The 24,232-nt window shown below is 27.9% G+C and overlaps 1 protein-coding gene across 5 annotated transcripts; it reads right to left on the bottom strand.

The window, feature by feature from the left end:
* Positions 1 to 348: 348 nt before the first annotated feature.
* On the bottom strand, positions 349 to 24,009 carry LOC139424937 (uncharacterized). 5 transcript variants are annotated; one of them, XR_015431256.1, is made up of 3 exons: positions 12,316 to 24,009; positions 10,026 to 10,238; positions 349 to 1,621 (listed from the first exon to the last, which is right to left on the bottom strand). XR_015431256.1 is itself a non-coding variant. In XM_087156851.1 (3 exons), exon 3 carries the CDS (start codon positions 7,759 to 7,761, stop codon positions 7,357 to 7,359), a length of 405 nt encoding a protein of 134 aa, XP_087012977.1. In that variant the 5' UTR covers positions 7,762 to 10,238; positions 12,316 to 17,740; positions 19,206 to 24,009; the 3' UTR covers positions 7,139 to 7,356. The 5 variants fall into 5 exon arrangements, 3 of the variants coding, with proteins under 3 accessions (XP_087012977.1, XP_087012976.1, XP_087012978.1); XR_015431257.1 differs by having other exon boundaries at positions 10,046 to 10,238; XM_087156851.1 differs by lacking the exon at positions 349 to 1,621 and having other exon boundaries at positions 7,139 to 10,238; positions 12,316 to 17,740; positions 19,206 to 24,009.
* Positions 24,010 to 24,232: the final 223 nt, after the last annotated feature.

Below are 24,232 nucleotides of genomic sequence, written 5' to 3'. Positions count from 1 at the left end.
TAAAATATAAAAATAAAATATACATGCCTAATTTTAACAATGTATGTAATCTCGATAAAATTTCAATATACATGCATAATTTCAATAAGATGTACAATTAGAAAATGATTCCAAAAAGCATTTATCAAGAGGTGCTATTCAAGAAACAATTTAATATTTTGTGACACTTGTTGAAAAAATTAAAAACGTCAGCATTAAGTTATTACTTTAATATTTTAGAAAACTAATGTATGTGAAGTGATTAATTGCAGGGATATGTAAAATGGTTGAGTCTTAAAAAGAAAGATGAGTTAAAAGCATGTAAAGTCGCACTGAAATATTTAATTTCAGGACATAGTAAAAAGTCAATTATGATTAAAATATTTTTATTGCTTAAAGTAAAGGCAGTTTCCTTCAAATACTAAAATAAAATCTAATGGAAATGTCAGAACAAGTTTTAAGTTTTTGCAAACTTATACAGTAAATTTAATTGTCACACACAAAGAGAATTAATAAGTCTAAATTCCTCAGGACGGATACAAAACTAGAGGATGAGAGATGACAATACCCTCTACTGTATAAAAACACAATCCATGAAACAATAATTCACAAAACAAGTAATTTTCTCGTGTGAAGCAGTGCTTAGGGGAAATTCTTTGGCAGTAACTGGGATCCAACCAGGATCCATTAAGTCTGCAACTGAATTATTAGTAATGCTGAAAAAGGGTGTGAAATCCCAAACAGCATGTTTTAGGAAACTTTACATAGTTGTCATGGCACACTTCTCCCTGTAACAACTTATCAGTAGTTAGCTTTGTTAACAGTAGTGAGCTTTTCTATTGATTGAGATGCCACACGGTCGTGAGTGCAGTTGCTCTTCCAGTACAGTTCTGGCCTTGACTTTTATTGAGACTCCGTCGATTAGATTTGCATGTCAAAGCAAACTGCGTAGGGAGGCAAAAAATGTAGTGATGCCATCTATCAAAGAGTGACGGCGTTACATGTGTGGAGGAGTGCATAAGAGTTGAATTTTGATGGCGCCAAACTAGAATCAAACCAAGCACCTTCTATCACGGAAGTTCTAAGAATCATGGAAAAAGAGTAAATCTCCAACCAGGCATTATATAGGTGCTTATATATGAAGCCTCTAAGGAACTTTATATAATTGCTACCGCACTCAATTTTAATTATTATTCAAACAATGTTTACATTATAAAAAATATGTGATGAAAAATCAAATCCTATTTACATATTTCTCAATTTCAACTTAAGTAAGTTTTATACAGTTGCCACTGCACTCACACACTTTCAGTTATTTTAAAAATAATGTTCAATATTATTAAAAAAAAATACATGATGAATAATCAAGTCCTATTAAAAACTTCACCAATTTTTTTTCACGAATTAGGCAATGATTAAAATGGCAATTTAAAAATAAAAAGAGTTTATGAATACACAATGCTGATGTGTGTTATTTTATGTCGCAACATATTGGACTTTCTTGAGAAACACTTTCCGCAAGTCTCGCATATGAAAGGTTTTTCTCCAGAGTGAGTTCGAATGTGATCCATTAGGTGAGACTTTACTCTAGTGTTGTAATCACAATAGTAACACTGATGAATCTTGAAAAATTTTGTAAATTCTGAAATTGATAAAAAAAAAATTTATTTAATGTATATTATTCAATTTGTAAAGCATGCATTATTTAAACAATATAATGCCAATAAAATTTCAATATGCAAACATAATTTTTACAATGTATATAATCCCGATAAAATTTCAAAATGAATGCATGACTTTTACAATGTACATAATTCTGATAAAATTTCAATTTGCATACATAATTTTAGCAATGCATATAATCTTGATAAAACTTGAATATGCATGCATCATTTTTATAATGTATATTAGGGGTGCGCAACCTGCGGCCCGCGGGCCAAATGCGGCCCGCCAACCCTCGATGTGCGGCCCGCTGTAGCAATCTGAACAAAATTAAAAAAATAATTTTTTTTAAAAAAAATAATCATAAATTTGAAAATTTTCGCATTTCCGTTTTTGATGCACAAAACTTAATCAATGTAGTTTTTCGATCGCTTTTTTTTATGGTTAACACTATGGATTTACGCATAATTTTGAAAAGCCCAATATTTTTAATACGTCATTATTACGATACACGAGTTTCGAACTTTAGTTATAACTTTTAACGCTCTTCGTGTGTGGCGATTTCATCGTAAATCCAATGACTTTTCGGTGCTGTCTGAAATCACGATTTTTGAAAGTTATGAGATGCTTTATTTAGGCAAACTTCATAGAAAATCTAAATGACTTTTAATTCTTTTTTCCGCATTTATTTTTACTCATTCCCTTGCAGTTTTTCAAATTTCTATATTTTAGCAATATTTTACGAATCGAGAGTAAATAATCACTCATTTAACCCTTTTTAGACGTTGTTTATTTGTGCCGATTTTATCGCAAATCAAATTATTTTTCAATAGTTATTTTGGTAATTATTACTGCACATTTATACAAGGTTTTGAAAGTCCCGATTTTTTTATACGCTATTGCGACACTTTAATTTTGAATCCCGCTTTTACATACATCATTTTTTGACGCGCTTTATTTACACCAATTTTATCTTAAATATAAAGGGATTTTAATAGTTAGTACTGCGCTTTTCTCCGTGATTTAAAAAAATTCTCATATTTTAATACTACTGTAGTTCGACAGCATGCGAGTTTTGAATCGCGCATTAAAATAATTACTTTTAACGTGCTTTATTTGTGCCCATTTTAACATAAATATAAGGGGTTTTTCGAACATGTTTTTCCTTTTATTGCTCAATTTTTTCTTGTGATTTTGGATATCCTGATATTTTAACACAACATTACAACTCGTGAAATTCGATTTTGCTTAAAATATTTTTTTGTAACTTAAAAATAAATTACTTATCTTAGCAAAATCAACACCTTCTCGAAGAGAATAAAAAAAAAGAAGAAAAAAAAAAAAAACGAGATAAGTAAATTTATACTAAATGTGGTCCCTTTTGCAAAAAAATCATTCGAAACTCGTGCATATTACTTTAGTCCCATGAAAAAAAGCAAGGTTAGCTACCCACACCCAACCTAAGAATCAAATATCGCGATCCGTATTAACGCTTTTTAAAAATCATACGTTTTGATTCTTCTCGCAATTTAAAAGTCAGACATCGTAACTCGTATTTGCGCGATCTTGAAATTGCACATCTCATTTCGTATTAACATTAACGAGATTTAAAAATCATCGATCGCGATTCGAATTCATGAGATTTAAAATCACATATCGCGATTACTTTTTACGAGATTTAAATTCACACATCATGATTCTTGTTCTGGCGTTTAAAAAATCATACGTTTTTACTCATCTCACTATTCAAAAATCTAACACCTCGATTCATATTCTCGCGATTTAAGAAACCCACATCGCGATTCCTATTTACGCCTTTCAAAAATCATACGTTGTGAGTCTTCACGCAATTAAAAACCATACATCTCGATTCGTATTCACACGATTCAAAAACCGCTCAGAGCATTTTTTATTTACGCAATTAAAAAATCACACAGAGAAATTTGTATTCAAGCAATTAAAAAATAATGCATCGCTATTTGTATTCACGCGATTTAAATATCAGGAAAGGAAAACACCATCTGGGGCTGATTCAAGACAGATTAAGTTATTTGCCCTAAGTTTAATACTACCCACAACAACAGCTTCTGTCAAAAGACTGTTCTCTAGAATGAATTTGGCATGTTCAAAATGACAGAGCAGTCTTTAAGCAAAATCATTAAATTTTCATTTAATGGCTCGAAAAAGCTATTTCATGATCAATTATCACAATATTTAAAAATATTTCAAGTTGCAGGATAACCATTAAGAAATTTTTTAAACCATTTTCTACTGACTTGGACGATTTTATATCATTTCTAATAATTTGATGGGAAATGATTTGTATATCCTTAAATTTTAACTGCAAAAAATGTAATCAAGATAAGTTTCGTAATGTAATGTAAATTTTAATTAATTGTTAGTATATATATGTGTATTAATTGTAAATGGTAAGTGCCATGTTAAAAATGTATGGGTCATAACGAATTGTAAGCAAGTATCTTAATAGTTTTTTTTATTTTTTATTATTATTAATGCTTTCTTTCTTTCTTTGTCTTCCCTCTCTCTGCCAATGCCTCTTATAATTAAATTAAATTTAAAAAAATTTTTAAAGTTAGAGTACATTCCCTACTAAATATTGAATCTCATTTTCTGCTGAAAGGGTTTTGTTTTAGTTTTAATCATTTTTAACCCTATAAACTTTCTTTAAATCAAAGTATTTAAATTGCATTTTGTGCACATTTTATGGACTTTTGTGACATGTAATCACTTTTGTGTCTAAGTAATCAGTTTTACAGTTCCTAATTGCTAATTAAATACTTTTAAACATTTAAAAGTATTTAATTTTATGGAAACATATTACAAGGTTAACTGACAAAAAGAATTTAGTGCCTAGAACACCGATGTTTATATAACAATTACTACCAGAAATTGCTGCCAACATGTCTGTCTAAATACTTTAACATGCGGCCCTTCGTTGGTCAATCTGCTGTGCATGTGGCCCTTCACTCAAAAAGGTTGTGCACCCCTAATGTATATAATCCCAATATAATTTTATGTATAATTTTAATCAGACGTTCGATTCCAAAAGGAAACTAATAAGCATTTATATTCCAAAGAAATACAGTAAATGATGAGATGAATTTGTAAATGCTGATGATGGTTCATACAGCATTTATGTATTTATTATAAAGCATACTAATCAGTTACAATAAAAAAGTTAGATGCTTTAAATAATTAAAAATATTTTCGCATTAAACAAGTATGATCATTGCCAAAGTCAATGAAATATTAAATTTCTTAAATTTATTACAACTAATTAAACACTTAACTTTAAAAACTTAAAATTCAATGTTATTAAAGAGAATAATGACAGTTATTATTAAAAAAAAAGGCAACATTAAGCTATTTTCAAATTTGCTTAAAAAAACTATGACAAAGGAGTTGAATTCATAATAACAAGAGACACTTAACAGCAATTAAAATTAATACCAAATGAAAAACAAACAAACTTTTTATATTATTTTTTATTGATTTAAAAAAATTAAATGAAAAAAATTAGATAAAGTGATTTATTCATGAATTATAATTAAATTAAATAAATATAGGAATGAAAAAGTATCGCATTTGTATTAAAAATATCCTCCCCATCATGATTTTTACATTGCACAATGATATTGTGATAGACTTCATATTATAATTTTCATTCATTATAATTTAAATACTTTATAATGTTTATACTATTTAATTGCAGATAATTTTCATTACCAAATCAAAAAGAATTTAAAAGTTATAATTTAAAGAATTTATAATTAAATTAATAAAAAAATGAAGATATTGGTGTCTATATCTTAATAAGAAAAGTTAAAACCATAGCGTTAAAGCCACTAATTTTTATGGAACAAAATTCAGTTATCAAGTTACTTTTTTTGAGAGAATTAATTAAACCTTCAATAATTCAGTAACATTTTAATTAAAACAACACTAAATTAGAGGATCTGGAACAAAGATGGTAGTGTGTCCAGTTAAAAAATATAAATAAGTAAAATTCTTATTAGGGTCAGTGGAATTTATATTAATTGTAGAAGATAGCTAAGACTAACAATTGTAGCATTGAGTTAACATTTTGGAATTTAGAGTGTCTCACAGAGTAACTAACAAAAACAACATAATAAATAATGGAGAAAGTCCTTATTTATTACAATAATCAAAAATTCAATATTTCAGGAAATTTCGACAAATATATGCAGCAATATTCAAACAAACAAAGATAAGACTTTCAGTTAAAAAGTAATCACATTATTAATTCTAATTTTACTAAGTGAATTGTCATCTTTTTTGAATTTGTAAATTTTCGTTTTAATAAGCAAGTTTCACACTTAAGTTTCACATTTCATCTATTAGTTTTGATAAGTTGTTTTAAAAACATAATCAAATGAAAGATTAGTATATAAAATTTTGTCAAAGCAATAAATTTTCTTTTCAATACAATAAAAAAAAATTGGGAAGCATTTATACTTACTACATGCTAATTATTTGATTATGTAATAATTTGGGTATAGATTTCTTAGTCCTAGAAATTAAATAAGCTTTTAAAAAACAACTGACCTCTGTCAGTTTTCAGAAGATAAGATTTCACTTAACATGTTAATTTTTATAACTTTTGCATATTCAAATATATATATATATACACTACCAGTCAAAAGTTTAGACTCACTCTTGAATTTTTAAAAATAGACAAATAACAATTAAAAATGACTTTTTTTAAACTGAAAATTACATTAAATTAACCTTATTTTGAGAAATGTAGGTACGCTTATATGGTAAGAACTGTAATTTTATGCATAACTTGTGAATTTCGTCCAATCTTGCAATCTTCGAAATATCCTCCTTTAGCCTTCATCACAACAGCACATATTTTTTGCATTCTTTCTATTAGTTTTTGTAAGGTTCTAGCTGATATCTGGTTCCAGCGACTAAGTAAAGATTCTCTAAGTATGTTTTGATTGGTACATCTCATTTTTGTAACATTTCTATCGAGTTCATCCCACAATAGCTCAATAGGATTAATATCAGGGGATTGAGGGGGCCAATCCATGTATTCCAGTACTTTTTTCTTTTCTTTTGATGCAATGCAGTTTCTACACAATTTCGATTAATGTTTTGGATCGTTATCTTGCTGAAAAACAAATCCTTGACCAATGATTCTCTGTCCACATGGAAAAGCGTAACACTGCAATATTCTGTGATAATATTTTTTATCCATAATACCCTCTATTCTTATAAGATCTTCAACTTTATCACCGGCAAAACATCCCCAAATCATGACTGAACATCCACCATGCTTCACAGTTGGTAGTAAACATTGACTTGTCATACGTTCATCAAATAAACGACCAACATACTGCCTTCGTTTGCTTCCAAACAATTCAAATTTTGATTCGTTCGTAAACAAAACCTTTGACCACTGTTCTAAAGACCAGGTAACATGTTTTTTATCCTATTGCTGTCGTTTTACTTTATTTTGTTTTTTCAAAAGAGGTTTTCTAGCAACTACACAACCTTTTAAACCATAGTCACGAAGTCGACGTTGTACAGTAGATACTGACACAATTTTCTGCGACGTTGTACAGTAGATACTGACACAATTTTCTGCGACGTTGTACAGTAGATACTGACACAATTAAACAAAACCTTTGACCACTGTTCTAAAGACCAGGTAACATGTTTTTTAGCCTATTGCTGTCGTTTTACTTTATTTTGTTTTTTCAAAAGAGGTTTTCTAGCAGCTACACAACCTTTTAAACCATAGTCACGAAGTCGACGTTGTACAGTAGATACTGACACAATTTTCTGCCGAGTAGCATTCAATTCCTCACGCATTTCTGGTGCTGTTTGAGTTTGCTGCCGCTTACTTTGAATGCGGATAAACTTATCCTCACGTTTGGACGTTATTCTAGGTCTCGCTGATCGCTGGCGGCTCTTATTTTGGCCAGCTTCTTTCTCCCTTTGCAAAGTTCTGACAACAGTGGTCTGAGAAACATTAGTTTTAGAGGCAATTTGTCTACTTGAATAACCTTCTGCATGAAGTGCAATAATAACTGCACATGTTTCTACACTTATTTCTCGTTTTTGACCCATATTTCTGTAATAAATTGTATAAAAAAGAATTTATTTTTGTTTTTAATATATACCAGTTATTCTGGCTAATTAAGGCTATTATATCAATATTTAAAATTTATCATGTACATGAACATAACTTATAATTAACCCCATGAAAGAAGATGAAAAGTAAATTGTTTATAAACTAAGAATGCACTTTCGTTCATTTCGTTATCAACTACAGAATAGATACAAAATGAAAAAATAATGAGCAGTTTTAAAAGAAAACAGAGTTTTGAGATGTTTGTTTATGATTATGTTTGATAAATTATATGTTTAAGTCAGAAACATTTAACTATTTTTGAAAATTTTGAATTAAATACAAGTGAGTCTAAACTTTTGACCGGTAGTGTATATATATATATATATATATATATATATATATATACTAAGAGTAATCTGCAATCTGCTTAAAAAAGCGAATTAGACTGATATAAATAAAATAATGTTAAAAATATGAACATTTTTATATTTTTATTCATAGTCAAATGAATGGTTAAAGAGTAACATTGATTTACGTTTAGTTTTTGATGGTTAAACTAAAAACAGAATGCAAAAAAATAAACTTACTTCAAGTGACAAATAGTAAGTGTTTAGATACTTTACAAAAATAAAATATATTATGGTATTCAAAACTTATGAAATATATATGAAACAAAAATATTAATATATAATGGAGATTATGAAAATTTCTGCATTTCTAAAAATATTAAACAAATTAGATAAACAGAAATGCATGCAAATGAAATTGTGAAACACATAAAAATAATTTGTAAAGTAAGAATCAAGAAACAATTAATCACTTCTTAATCTATTTTTATTTTTTTCAAACTCTCTGCAAATTATCAATACATAAAAAGAGAAAGGAAACAAAATCAAACTACTTTTTCAAAAACGTTTTTGCTGATATCCATTAAAAAGTGTCCAAATAAACATTATAAACCTACCATGAACAGAATGTTAAAGAGCTGCACTTTTTCGAAAAATTAATCCACATTACTTAGACAAAAATGAAAGTCAGGTACATAAAATAAAATTTTTTGTCAAGTTTTATTAAAATATCTTTCATAAAAACTTGTAACTTTCAAATTTATTCAAAACATTCAAGTTAAAGTAATCAAAATTGATAAAAAAAAATCAAAATTACTTTACTTGAGCAGTTAATCCTAATAAAGTGTCACTAATAATGCGTTTAACACAGATTAACAGATTTAAAAAGTAACTACAGTTGAAGTCACTAGTAAAAAGCACAATCTTTGCTCCCGATAAACAGAGTGTTCATAAAAAATGCAAAAAATTTTCATACATACTTGTTAAATTATAAATAAAATACCAACTTTATTTTTTATTTCTGTACAGTATAAAAGAAGTTAATATTTTGGCTTTGAGCCGTCTGTCCTTGTTGTGCTATTACTCTTCGAAACAGAGTCATGGCCGTAAAAACATCATCATTTGCGTCTCTGCTTTTGAAAAAAGTTCACATGTTTGCTGAATTTATGACTCACACTAACTTGCAGTTGTTTTTGCAATGATGAATGTATTTCTCCAAGAAGGGATTAGCAAAGCTAGAGTGTTAGAAGTTTATGGAAATTTTTTAAATCACAAAAGTATTGCTCTTTAAAACTAAGGTTTGCCCGTTTAAAATAAATTATGCTTCAATAGACTTAACATTGTACCAACCAAGTATTTTTTTACACATTCGAAACTGCTGAATAATTATGGTTCAATTTCAATTTTAAAAACTTTTTGAAAACCATATTTCACAGAATTCTCTTTAAAAAATAAGAGATCTCTTAGTTTATGATACAAATCATAAGATTTCTCAATAATTATAATCTCAATTGTATTTAGAAGTTTAATCATTTATTTTTTAAAATTAATATATGCATAAAACATATTGAATAAAAGTAGTACATAGAAAAAGTGATCATGTTAATTAGATCATGAGGATTCATGATCCTATATTTTCATGATCATGATTTTTTAACTTTTTAAAGAGATAAAACAAATTTTTTTCCCATACAGACTTACAAATAGTATTTAATAACAGTGCAAAATTAAAAGAAATTATATTTAAGTTTTTTTTTGTCACAACAGAAAAATTTTCCCTCATGCCCTACATGGGAATGAGAGAGTTCTGTAACAGTCATCTTTGTTACAAATTGAATAAATAGGAATTAGAAGCAATCATAGCAAAATTTTTTATCATCCTAAAAAAAAGAAGAGAAAATTAAACGATTAACCTGGCTTAAATACAAATTACTTCTTTGGGCTATTATTATGACTTAATTTGTGTCGAGTTAAATTAGTTTTTTGTGCGAAACACTTTCCACAAGTTTCGCACAAAAAAGGCTTTTCTCCGGAGTGAGTTCTGAGGTGATAAACCAGATGAGATTTTATCGGTGTGATGTAGCTACAAAGAGGACAACGGTGAATCTTGCACCTTCTGATGAATCCTGCAACAAATTATAAGATTTTGATTAGAAAGATACAGAAATGTCTAACTAAAAATAACATATAACACACTTAAAGGAAAAATATTATACAGTAAACAGTTTTCTGCTCCTTATTTAAAAGAAATAAAAAAAAATTTTTTTCATGCCCAATATATGAATTACTACAATACTAATTTAGAATTGCAACATTGAAAATCAGATTCTGTTTAAATAAATCATATTACAGTAGGTATATCAGATCCATACAAAAGATCAGATTCTTCGACCTATTTATTTTATTTAACACATTCACTGCCAGCCGAGAACTGGTTGTTATGCTGATGCTGTATTTATCATTGAAAAGTGGTAGTGGATAAAAAAATAAAGCCTTTCGTTAACAACTATTTTAGTTTTTAAAATTCGCAGTAAGTTTATTTCAATGAACAATATGTTATTGTTAGGAGAAAATATATTTTCTGCAAAAACAGTTGGATGATAATATGCATCGTCCAATCACTTAACTGATATAACTACTAGGAAGAATTTCATCACCTGCTGGCGTGGGATCAGCAGAGAAACTTTTAAGTGAAGTTAATACAAAGAACAATCCCTTAGTATCATATAATAACCAACAATTTTTGAGTATCACACAGAATTAACATGGTATCAGGCAAAAAGGGAGAATTAGACACATAACTTGTCAAGGAATTAGAAAATTCTGTTCTAATATAAAAGTTTTGAGCAAACATGACTAATTCAAGAAATAAATATTGGCTTTCAGACAAATAAGTAATAACAAGATTTTTAGTCATCACAAGCCTTAAATGGAATTTGTTGAATAAACAGATTACTTTTTTAAACAATATACAAGGGCAGTTTCACTTTCTTCTATTACTATTGACAGCCTATTATTGAAAATAACTCAAAATCTTAGTAAGTTTTGCTGAAATAGAAGTTGCCTTATTGTTTTTAAATACATATATAAGTTTGAAGGGTTCAAAAAAATTGAATATGTGTTATCTCGTAGGTGAAAGTATGACAATGATATAATTTTACCTTTCAAAATACAAAATATTAATTTGTGTAAAACAAATTATTTTATGTTTTTAAATTAATGGTTCACATTTACAATTTCTAAAATGTAAAGAACAATAAAATGAGTTGATAAGAAAATGTGACATTTTTGGCAATGTTTTTATGGTTTGGTAATCACACCAATTATTTATTTAACAACTAAAAGCACAAAAAACTTTAAAAAAACCACCATTAACATTTAATCAACAAAAATTACAATTTTTTTGTTGCATCATGATAGTGTCACATGAGGAACATTGCAATTAAAAACCTATCAAAAATTAAGCATCTCACATTGTAACATTTTTAATAATAAATTTAATGCGAAATATATAATGTAATGCAAGATAATTATCATTGCTTCAATTCATATCATTTATTTGGGCCGGGCAGGGTAATCTCAGCCTTTCATCCCTTCAGTGGGTCGATAAATGAGTACCAAGCATGCTTGGGAACTAAACACTGGGGGTTCCGCGTTCGGCTGACCACCTGACCGGAACATCTGCTTCTGCACCCCAGAGCCCAAGGTGAGATGGGCACAGTAGGCCTGGCCCTCTAGAGCTGTCGTGCCGCTGAGTTTAGTTTTAGTTCAATTCATATTTGTTCTTATTTATAAAAAAAAAATTAACCACTAAATTAAAACACAAAACCCACATGACTTCCATAATCATAAATACAAAATCCTTTAGCTAAATATAAAAAGCATTAATTTGTAGATATATAATACACAAAGAGCATTTTTTTATAAAATCAAGAAAAATATTAGAGAAGCTATAAATTGTTATGATAGTGACCTTCGGGTCATTTTGTGAATAAAATTTTTTGAATTTATTTAAATTTTAAAAGAATGCTGCATAATTATGTAAAAAAAAGTATGAAAGTCATCAATTTATCCTTGTGATTATAATTTGACTACTCTATGACTACAGAAATCATGTATACGAGTTTTTGCATAATATAATCTTATAATATTGACAATTTAAAATTTATGAGTCAAAAAGTAATAAAAGTGAAGTAACACAACCAAGTTCATGAAGAGCTAGTTTAAAAATTTATTTTGAGAGACAATTTTTGAAATATTTGTTTACAAGGTCTATTACAGAATGGCAATAATAAAATTCAAACCTAAAAATAAGCTTAAAATATTTATAGCTAATACTGACACTCAGGTCATTTCACATTGATTTTTCACTGCAATAAATTTTTGGTACAAGGCAAAAAATTCTCAAGTCAACTCAAGAAAAAGCTTGTCAAAGAATATCAATTGGACAAAAGATAATGTACTGATCTGCAATATGTAATATTAACTAATTTAATTGAGGAGTCATTGAATAGACGAAGTGAAGTGAAGGGGTAAAAGAAACAGTTGATTAAAAATTTTCCTTTCTTAATGTTTTTTTGACAGGCTGAATTATATCTTTCTTTATTCAAACGCCAAATTCAGAGATGTGATGAAAACATAAAAGGGGTGAAAACATACTAAAGAACACAGTGACATAAACCACGTTGAAAGAACGGAAATCATGAAACCCCTGCAGGTTTCAAAGTCATGATGAAAAAAAAAGCTACAAAAGATAGTACCAGCTAGCTAACTATAAAATGATTTATTTCATTAATAAGTGTAAAAATTGTTGAGATGGCAGCAGCTGACATATGGAATTTCACAGTTTCAAGGTCATAAAAATGATACCCTGACAGGTTTGAAGTTTCCAAGTGTACTTGTGATGTTGATCGAAGCAACGACACTCCACACTATGATATCTTTCTATAGATTCAGAGACTGCGTTTCTAGCGATTTTCACACTTTTAATATGCTTTGCAAACCCATTGCTCAATGATAAATTTTTATCTTCCTAAGTTTTTTCATCACCCCTTTGAATTTGCCAGGCGAATTTTGACTTACCTTGCATAACGTCAGTCTCCACCTGTTTGTAAAATAGATCAATAAAACTAACTAAAAATATTATCTTTTATAGTTTTTTTTTCAATCTCATAAACAAATTGTTTTTGCATTTCACCTCTCAATTAGGTTTTAGGGCGATGCAACATATAAAACTTAATATAGATTCAATTAGGGGTGAAAGTTACAAATATTGTCAAGACAAATTTTCAAAGACACAAGACACAAGAGAGCATTCAAAGTTTTTAAAGTAAGTTAAATACAGGTCTTTATACTTTAAAAACAAATATTTAAAATAAGCTTGAAAAACAATCCCTGATTAAAAAAAAGAAATATAAATTTACGTGATGAAGATTTATAATGATTACCGAATATGTATTGTGACTTCATTTGGTCTAACTATTCATCATAAGATAATAAAGAGTAGTTTGCTTTTTAACATAAATTTATAATACAGATTAAATTAAAATTAACAGCACATCAAATAAAATGACTGTCATAATCCATGTTATTGACTTATTTTATTATTTTTTATAATTTTTTTAATTTCACCATGTTCCATCTCACATAAGCTTCAGTTTTTTAAAAACACAGAAATCCTACAAAAGGCTAAAAACTAGAATCTTTAGATTCAATAGTGCCTCATGAAGGCTGCCGTTAAAATTGTTTAAGGTTTCAACACTGATTGCCTTAACTGAAACAAATCTTAACATAGAGCACCTATATGTTAAAATGTTTGTATTTTTGTGTTAAAATAAATTATTAGTCACGACATTGATTCAATCTATATTAGTCTTGATTACTCTTTTGAAAATATGAATCATTGCATGAAATTTCATATTAACTTTTTGTGAGAGGTATTTTCTACAGAGGTAAAAAAGTTTCTAACAGTGAAAAATCCATAACCCTTTTAAAAAAGTCTAAAGTTGCAGTACTGATAGTAATTTTTAAAACAAATCTTACGTTAGAAGATCTATGAATCTAAATTCCTCCATCTTAACAGTTAAATTACAAAATTTATTTATGTTGGTCATGACATTGATACATTTGACTTAATGAATGCCAATCATTCTTATGAAAATATGAATCATTGCATGATGTTACATGTTAGCCTTTTGTGAGAAGCATTTTCTACGCATGCAAAAAAATTTCTAAGAGTGGAAAATTCATGATGCCCAGTGAAAGCTGCTTTTAAAATTGTCAAAATTTGCAATACTGACAGCAATTTTTAAAACAAATTTTACTTTAGAACAACTATGAATCTAAATTCCTCGATCTTTATATTTAAATTACGAAATTTATTTAAATTGGTCATGACATTGATACATTTGACTTAATGAGTCCTAATCATTCTTATGAAAAATGAATTATTGCATGGCGTTGCATGTTAGCCTTTTGTGAGAAGCATTTTCCACAGGTAAGACATTTGAATGGCTTTTCACCAGTGTGAGTTCGATTATGTCTCTTCATGGCTGCTGTTTTATGCGTTTTAAAGTTGCAATATTGGCAATGTTGAATTTTTATACTCTTCCAGAATCCTAAAATGAAAGAAAATTAACTGTAACACAAAATCTTAAGAGGCTTAAACTAAAACTTAATGATGAACAATTTCATTATAAAGATTTAAATGATTTTTTCCAAATAATTTTTTCTTATAATGCAATGTTTGCACAATGTAATTTGAGCATTTACCTTCATTATACAATTAAAACAAAAAATTTATATCTTAGATTGTTATTTAAATAGAACAAAAAAAAGAAATAAATAAAAAAAGTAAGCAATAAAATCTAATGTAATGGGATATAGTTATACATTTTACACATAGCACACTGCTCTCTCTCTGTGTTGAAGTCATCATAGTTTGAATAGCTCAATTCAAGAAGTTTTCAATTTAGTGACAATTTCATCATACTTTTTGAATCAAGATATTTAATAATTTTTACAACACATCAAATTCAATAATTTTTAAATATTAAATGTGTACTAAAATAGTTAAAGGGTTGCTGAGGAGAGGGATAAGAATTTAAAATGCCACTTTTGTTTAAATAGTAAGTTTTTTTAAAATGTCATTTGTCAGAAACTATACAACCTACATTAATTTAACACTTTTAATAAATTTTAAATTTGTAATAAAAACAAAAAGCAACAAACAGTAGAAAGGAGGCAATGATTTTTTTTTTTGCTCTTCTAAGTTAACTATTGTGACTAAATATTAAGTTTATTTCATTTTTATAAACTAAATCTTAAAAATTAAAGTAAAATTCTTTTTAGTTAATTAAAAAATATTTAATAGAACAAAATCAATCGAAAAATAAAATTGAATTGAAAATTTTATTTCAATATAAAAAAAAAGCTAAATACTTTATTTATTTTGTAATTTTTAAGCTGCACCTTAAAGTGTTATTGATTCTTATCAACTTTATAACATTCGTTTTAATTATATTTAATAAACAAATCGCAATTATTACACAAACAAATTAAGAGGGAGAATTATATGTATTGATGCAGAAATAGAATTAAGTGTTTGAGAATCTTAGGTTATGTGATGTCTTTAAAAGCTTTTCCAAATGATTACTCAAAACCGCACTCTAAACAAAAGCAGTTGATTGCATTATGAAGTAAAAAAAAATAAAAATAATGATAAGGTTATGTAAATTCGGAAAAATTAGAAAGTTAATGTATATTATTTATAGAAAATATACACTGTAGATATATACTGCCTAGAACAAGATAAACATAACAGATTTAAAACATAAATCTGTTATATTATTGATCACCTTACTTCTCATTTGATATTTTTTTGAATAAAATTCTAATATACAGAAATTTAAGATCTTATATTTGATATAATTATCTATTTTTTAAAAAGTTTTGATTTTATTTTTTCTTTAAAACATAAATCTGTTATATTATTGATCACCTTACTTCTCATTTGGTATTTTTTTGAATAAAATTCTAATATACAGAAATTTAAGATCTTATATTTGATATAATTATCTATTTTTTAAAAAGTTTTGATTTTATTTTTTATATCCAGGTATTAATTAGAAGTGTTGGTCATAACATTAAGTTTGTTTCAACAGACAATAAAGTATTATTTACTTTTTTAAATTCAAATGATCATAAAATTTAAAATTTTCTTAATAGCTAGTAAAATTAACTTTATTTTAATTTATAAACATGAAAGGCCATATCAACTCTTGGCTTTTATAGTCATTCATTGTATTGTTATCAGGAGAACTACATTCATTGTATTGTCTCCCCCTCTTAAACTTACTGCATTGATTATTGCCAAATTTATAACATTAGTTTTAATTTTATGTAATAAAAAATTGCAATTATTACACAAACATATTTACAGCGAGAATAATATGTATTGAAGCAGAAATAGAATAAGATACACACAAAAAGACACGTGTTAGACAATAAAACCTTATTGAGTATGCCAAAATGCCGAATTTTATCAAAATTAAGCTACTATATTTCATCCTTTTTATTAAAAAAATTAACGTACAGAGTGTTCCATAAGGCCTCAATAGATACATATTTAAGTCTAGAACATTTCTCAAAATGAAAGAAAAATAAACAGGCACAACAAATTAATATTTTGGCAAGAGAGAAATAAAAATTATATCTAAACCTGTCAAATCAAAAGTGAGCAGGTAGGAATGAAAAATATCAAAACCAGTTTGATTGCCTGATGAAGCTTGGATATGCTTTGATGATTTTCATCTCTTCTTTATCCTTTGCAAATAAAACAGATTTTGATGTTTCATTCTCATTTAATTTTCATTACTTTTTTGTTTCGTTCCAGCTTAAATATCAATTTGAAACCCTAACATGTATGTTTTTCACTTTATTTTTGACAAAGATTCTACAAATAAGAACAGTTATTACTAAAAAAATCCGGCAGATAATATATATGAAAGAATATTCACTTAAAAGTTATAGCAATGAAATACAGTAACTAAATATCTCATGAATGATTTGAATTTTTTTCCAAAAAACACACCAGATATTCAAAAACATCTTCGCTTATGATCAGCAACAAGTAGTCAATGGTTTTATAACCAAAATTAGACAGGTTTTGTCTTGTGCAGTTCGCTTATTCCTACATTTGCATTAAAATTAGCATCATATCAAATAAAAAATAATACAATAATATTTTATTAAAAAACAACATGGGTTTCAAAACACAAAATTTATCAATTTAAAAAAATAAAATAAAATGTAAGCAAAATTAATTTTGGAATTATTAATGAATATGAAAATTTTTTAATCCACAACCACAAGTGTTACTTTTGTTGATTTTTTATATCTCTCATCCAGTGTCTAGCTTCATGGCGACGCAAATTACACCGACTGGTGAGTTTTGCACCGCAGATTTTACACACAAAAAGGCTAAGCATAATTTTATGTGTTTTTAAATGCTTCAACATGTCAGCTTTGTTATGTGTAGCATGTTCGCACACATTGCACAGTTGGGTACTATAAGTTGAACTGCTACCAGGAATATTAACTTCCAATAATGTGTATAGGGAATTGATATCTAGAAAAAAAAATATAGCTTTAATTTTCAGTTAAATTCTTGAAAATTTTCAAGTGAAGCAGCATCTATATTTCATTCTTTTTATTTTTAAAATTGAGAACATATAAACATATGTAATAGGCAGCTGAAACAAACTATAGTTCAATTCTAGAGCATTTGCGTCAAAAGTTATTTAAATTTATTTGAGTCTAATCATGAGCATTTACTCATTATTAAACTCTAGAATCTAATGTTGAAAATCTTCAGAAATAATAGCTTATTTTTCTGTTATAATATAATTGAGACTTTAACCCACTGATGGTTCGGCACGTAAAAAGTCGCATTTTAACCTGCAGTCTTCTCTGCATAGCAAAACCGGTTTTCCCATGTTAACTGATAGGGGAACTGTGTGTAGGGGAGAAACATTCTCCCAATTTTGCCCATTTCCTTAACCGCCAATGGGTCAAAACAGATCGGAAGAAATACATTTTAATGAAAATTGAAAAATAGTGGATGGTAAAAACTTAAATTTATTTCCTCATTTTGAAAGTAGGTGATATTTAAAAGACTTTGAGATAGTCAGTTTTAGAATGTACAGGCATTTCAGGATCCTGTTTACAAAAACAATTTAACAATGAAAACTATTTTGCTTAAAAACTCTGTCGAAAAAATTAAGATATTTTATCAGCAAATTAAAATAACTTGTTATTAAATCTAAAAAATTTATTCTTCCACAAAGCATTGCATTTATCAAAACATTTACAGCATTATGAAAGAAAACTTATATTGGAATACAAAGCAAAATTTGAGGTTTTGCTCCAAGAATTAAAGATAAAAAAAGGTGTAATAAAAAGTTATAAAAATGTTGAAGTTTTTTAAAAAATCAATTCAAAAAATCATTAAGTCGATTGTTTTCAAGTTTAAATGTAAACATGGGATATTTAATAGTTGAACATTCTAAAGTTTACAAATAATATTAGACAGTTTTAAAAATGTGTAATAAAAAAATGTAAGGTTTTAAAATTCTAGGTAAATAACATAATTTTTTTGTTTTCAAATGTGCATGTTTTCACATAGCAGTGTTCAGCATTTAAAAAAAATATATATATATATATAAAAATATTTTAAAAATTTCAATACATAAGTAAATATCAGAGATAATAATAGGGCTTCATATCAGCTAGCTTTCAGACGAAACAGCTTTTTAATAACAGCTTTATAGTCATCATAAGCTTTAGAAAGGACAAGCTGAATAAATATTTAATACTTTTATCTTTATTTTTCACATAAAAAATATACAATTTCTACATTTCTTAGAAATAGAAATAAATTCTACTACTAAATTTTACAACTGCGCATTATTGAATAATCAGTATAGGATATAACAAAATTTTATGTATATATATATACATATATATAAGCCCTCATTTAATGATAACCTGGGTTAATAAATACTTCATTTAGTATTAAAAAGCCTATATATAACCTGTTATTGTAAGCATAACTCAAACTCCATGAAGAATTTTCCTGAACTTCTAGGAATCTAATTTCATTAAAGCTTTCATATAACGAGCATCTGACAGTTCATTGCATTTCAGTTTTCATTTAGTTTAAAACTTATAGATGAACAATGTTAAGTGTCTTATATATCATGCCATAAAACACATAAATGTGATGACTAACAGATGATGTTGCTATGCAAACAATTGAATAGACTGTATATTTACTGATGCTTTTGTGTCTGCATGCATGCTCCTGGAAAAATAATTGTGAAACACAAAATTTGACAATGAAGAAAAAACAATTAAACCAGCACCGTCCACATCGGAGGATGTGCAGTTTTCTGGGAAATCAAGTACATTTCTATCATAAAAAAATGTTCGTGACATGCACCTCAAGTTGTATGAATCTGACCAAGTTTTTAAACCAGTACAGCAATTTGACTATATATCTTGTGGGGAGAGTCTTATCGACAATGATAAGAGCTGTATTAAGTTCACTGGATTTTGAGCGCTTGTGGTGAGAGCTGTATTAAGTTCTCGGTTATGTGTATGGTCCCTTTTGTGTTGCTATTAGAAGTCGAGTGTGTGCAGGATCTTGTTGTGCCTAGATGAGATTGAGAAGCAACAGCGTAAGGAGGTCGATGACACAGTCACATATAGCAAGTTAACAGTTACTTCCGTTGTAGGTAAGTTCATATCACATCCATAGATCACCAACGTGGGGAGAGTGTCATCGACAATGTAAATCGTCATATATCAAAATGTACCCCAAGATGAAATCGAGCTAGCATGTCTTATATACTAGTGAATTGATGTTTAATAATCGTAGTGGTAGTTAACCAGTCTTAATATCTACAATCTTGTCACAAACGAGTTTGACTGTATATTTGCTGGGGTAACAATGCACATCTTTAGCAGAAGAACCCACATAGATGAAACATTACAATCATTGTAAAACTTTAACTTAAAGTATAGTTTGCAAAAACTTTTATTTTATTCATCGGCTTTAAGTGCTTTGTTTAAATAATATTTCAAACTTGAGTAAACAGAAATGATCTGAGAATGAGTAAACAGAAATGATTATCTAAACTTTATTTCATATGAGGTTTCAATGGTCTTTGATACTTTTCATATAATTTACACATTCTCAAGTTCTTGGCATATTCAGTTCTCCTAATTATCTGTCAATGAAGTGTAGAAGGTTTTTAATCTCATTTAGGTAAACCAAAGCATGTTATATACCATGTATATAACAGAGTAAAACTTTATGATGATTACTTGTAAAGATGAGTTATTGCATGGCGTTGCATATGAGACTTTTGTGCAAAACGTTTACCACAGGATGAGCAAAAAAATGGTTTTTCACCAGTATGTGTTCTATGGTGTCTGATTATGTCTGTCTTTATTAAGGATGAATAACTGCAAAACTGGCAATGATGTAACTTGACTTTTTTCGGGAATCCTAAAATGTAAAAAAAAAAGTTAGTAAAAGTTACATTTTGTAACATAGCCGTAATGTCAATGCCCTATTACCGAAAAAATCCTAAAGTTTAAAAAAACTGATATTATTCTTAGTAGTATAGTTTGAGTTAGAAGTAAAACCTTTCAAGGGAGTTCGATATAATTTAAAGCATTTATAAATGAAATTATGGTCTATCTTCAAATATAAGTTCATCATAAGCAGGGAGGTTTTTTCTTTGAAAATTGACCCAAAATTCAAATCCCATTTAAGCTGATAAAAAAAGAGCTAACTTTTAATGGTAAATTTCAACTTATAATGGTAATTTTCAACTTCCCCTTCAGACTATCTAACCATCTTAATTTATTTGTTTACATTTGGCCAGAAATAACAATCCATCGAAAGTTCCACAAATTATTTTCTTCCTACTTCAGTTTTCCCTTCTCTTCTTTTTAAGTCTTTTAACCTACTAGTCCTGATTGATGTGAACAGGAAATTGTTTGACAAAAAGTTCAAGTAAATCATAGAATAACAGAGAAAGAGCATCTAAACTCAGAAAGTATCATATTAAACTTGTGGCGCTCATTTGCGGTTTTATGACGAAAAAAGTGCGATAGAAGTCTTAATAAAATAATATTCTTTTGCTATTGACATTTCTATGCGTTTCTTTTTCGTCTTTTCTTTTCAAATGCGTTATTTTATAAATTTATATGTTTCATATGAGCCATTTCATGATATTCAGTGATTTAACTCTAATACTCGATCAATGAAAAAGAATTTTTATTGGCGTTGTGTGTGTGGAGTTTTTCAAAATTAGCAGATTAGATTATAAGCTGATCCACCCCAACTTAAGCTTTCCAAAACTTTTCGTCTTATGTTTGGAAATATATGGTAGTTTTATTTAACATCAAATCACATTTTCTTCATTATACAGACTAAAATGAAAGAAAATGTAATGTATTTCAAGTTTATATTCTAAAATTAATTTTGTATAGATTACAAGATATTATATTTTATATCTTTCAAAAAGAAATAAATTTTTTTTTAAAGATTTAATATCAGTTTAAGGGTTTCCTTCAGATAGAAAAGGTAGAATTTCCAAGTTAATAAAGGAAGAATTATGTGAACTCAATCTCTTTATTCCTTAAGTTACTAATTAATATTTTTGAATGATTTTGATTTATTTCATTCATTGTAATGTATTCAACTAAACCTAGTTGCAGCAATTTGTAACCAAATTTGAAAGTTCCTAAAATTTTAAAAATGGTAAATATAGGTTCAATAGAACACATTTTATTGATTAAAATGGAAAAAAGAGATTAATTTGGTACTTAATAAAAAATAAACTGAGTTCATGTAATTTTTGGTAGGTTAACATGAAGAAAGTAAAATGCTTTTTCTACCTTTTATGAACAATTTTAAAAACTTTTTAACTGAAATTTAATTTTTTTCAGCATTTAAAATGCACAATTACAGAAAAACGATTCTTTTGAAAGCAAACATTCAATCAATTAATGTGGAAAATGATATTAATGATATTTAAAATGCAAAATTTGAGCAAATCAAGATTTTAAAGATGTATAAATAATGTAAATTAATCAGTATGTATACATTTATATATAAACATTTATCAATCAAATAGCTAAATAAACTTTATAAAATACATAAATGAGAAACGTCAAATAATTATTTATTCCAATCATTAGACTTCATTTGGGAAGAAATTTTTTATGAGTATTCTTTGTGAATATTAAAATAAAATTGAACAACAAGGCACAACGCTTGAACAACACACAACTCTTTAACTGTTAGCAAAGAAAGCCAGTTTTCTCACATATTACTCAAGGAAGCAATGCTCAAATATGCACAAGTATAAAATCAGTTGTAGTGGTAATCACAATCATGAGATAACGGCCGGGATAGCCTGGTTGGTAGGGCACTGGACCCAAGTCCAAGAGTTCGTGGGTTCCATCCCAGGCCGGCCGAAGACTCCTCTTGTAGTAAATGGTGACGGATGCACATTAAATCTGTCGAGTCTTAAAGTCCTCCATGTTCCCATAGCAAATCAAACCTCTGGGGGTACTGATCCAGGAGATTCCTTGTCTTCTGGATTGGTTCAAAATTACAAGGCTACGTAGTTGAACATCAATAGTCGTAAACCCAAAATTGGGTCCGCTGTTCGATGATGGATATAAAATAAAAATCATGAGATAACATCACAAAACATGTCTTTTTGCATTTTTTTTTTAAATCTAAAAAATTACCATAAATAAAAATGAATTTGTAAAATTTTGAAAAATGAAACTGGAATCTATGAGAGTTTTTTCATTAAGAACACAAAAATTCTCTCAATGATTAATGTATGAATGGCGCATCAGTGAGGACTTTGCTGTAAAGTTTTTTCCACAAGTGTTACAAGAATAAGGTCTTTCACCAGTATGCGTACGGGCATGCCTGTTGACATCTCCTTTATAATGTGATGAATAATTGCATAATTGACAGTGATAAGGCTTTGGTTTCCGTAGAAATCCTAAAGAAATAAACACACAAAAGAAAATTCTATGATTAGAGGAGACAAGTCTATGGACTTCATAAAATTTAGAAAAATAAATAAATGCCATAGTATATTTAGGTATGAACATTGGTTAGTTAAACAACTCATGAAAAACTACAATAAAATAGCTTAATAATGAAAAAAGAGAAAGTGATATACATTCAGTAGTTTAAATTCTTATTGATTAAGCTAATAAACAGAATGATGAAAATATTTACATTGACACATACTGTTTGTCTAAGTTTGGTACTCTGACCGATACTAAGTCTGCGCAGTCTGATGCTATAGAAACAAGAAGAGAACATTTTAGGGAGGTTAGCTTCGATGAAGAGGTCTCCTTTTCTCTTCCGAAACCAGTCCTAGAGAGGGACCACGCACCCCTACTTAAAATAATCATACCTCGTTACCATAGTCACCGCCACAGCTCCAGACGAATGTCTGGCAGAGTATCTATCTTAGACAAACAGTACAAATGAAGAAACATCTATATATAGCAATAATTACAAAGTAATAGTGCAATGCGTAAAAGTGAAACCTTCAGGAGAGAATAGTAATTGCTCTCATACAATATATTAAAATATTATCACAACAATGTAAAAATTTAGAACAAAGAATTGAAACCTTTTATGCTTACATACTCTCGCCAACATTTACTGCAATCTTAATTAGTCCATATGTTTGGTAATTATTACAAACAGTATACTTTCCTTTTTTTAATATTTATCAATTTTTAATATTAAAAATAAAGTTGAGTTTTTAAACTCAATATTGTTATTGTTAAAATTTAATTTCATTTAAAGTCAATATAAAGAAATACTAATATTTTTCTCAAAAACTTTCATTAAAATTGATGCATTATTTTTGAATAAATTTTTAAGATGCAAAATGGGAGAGATAAAGCAATTTCAGTGATTAAAAAGGCAGACATAGGCTATTTTTTTAACAACTTTTATTTCCCAATTTTTTTAAATATTAGACAAAATCTGTTAAACATCACA

Source organism: Parasteatoda tepidariorum, chromosome 2 (assembly GCF_982258835.1).
Source record: "Parasteatoda tepidariorum strain Cologne lab strain chromosome 2, Ptep-v5.0, whole genome shotgun sequence".
NCBI lineage: Eukaryota > Metazoa > Arthropoda > Arachnida > Araneae > Theridiidae > Parasteatoda > Parasteatoda tepidariorum.
Note: the sequence above shows the minus strand (reverse complement) of the source record. Positions and strands in the feature narration are given on the sequence as shown.

Excerpts from the sequence above, each read along its gene's own strand:
- LOC139424937 (XM_087156850.1), bottom strand. The coding sequence starts at position 7,761 with ATGGGTCAAAAACGAGAAATAAGTGTAGAAACATGTGCAGTTATTATT.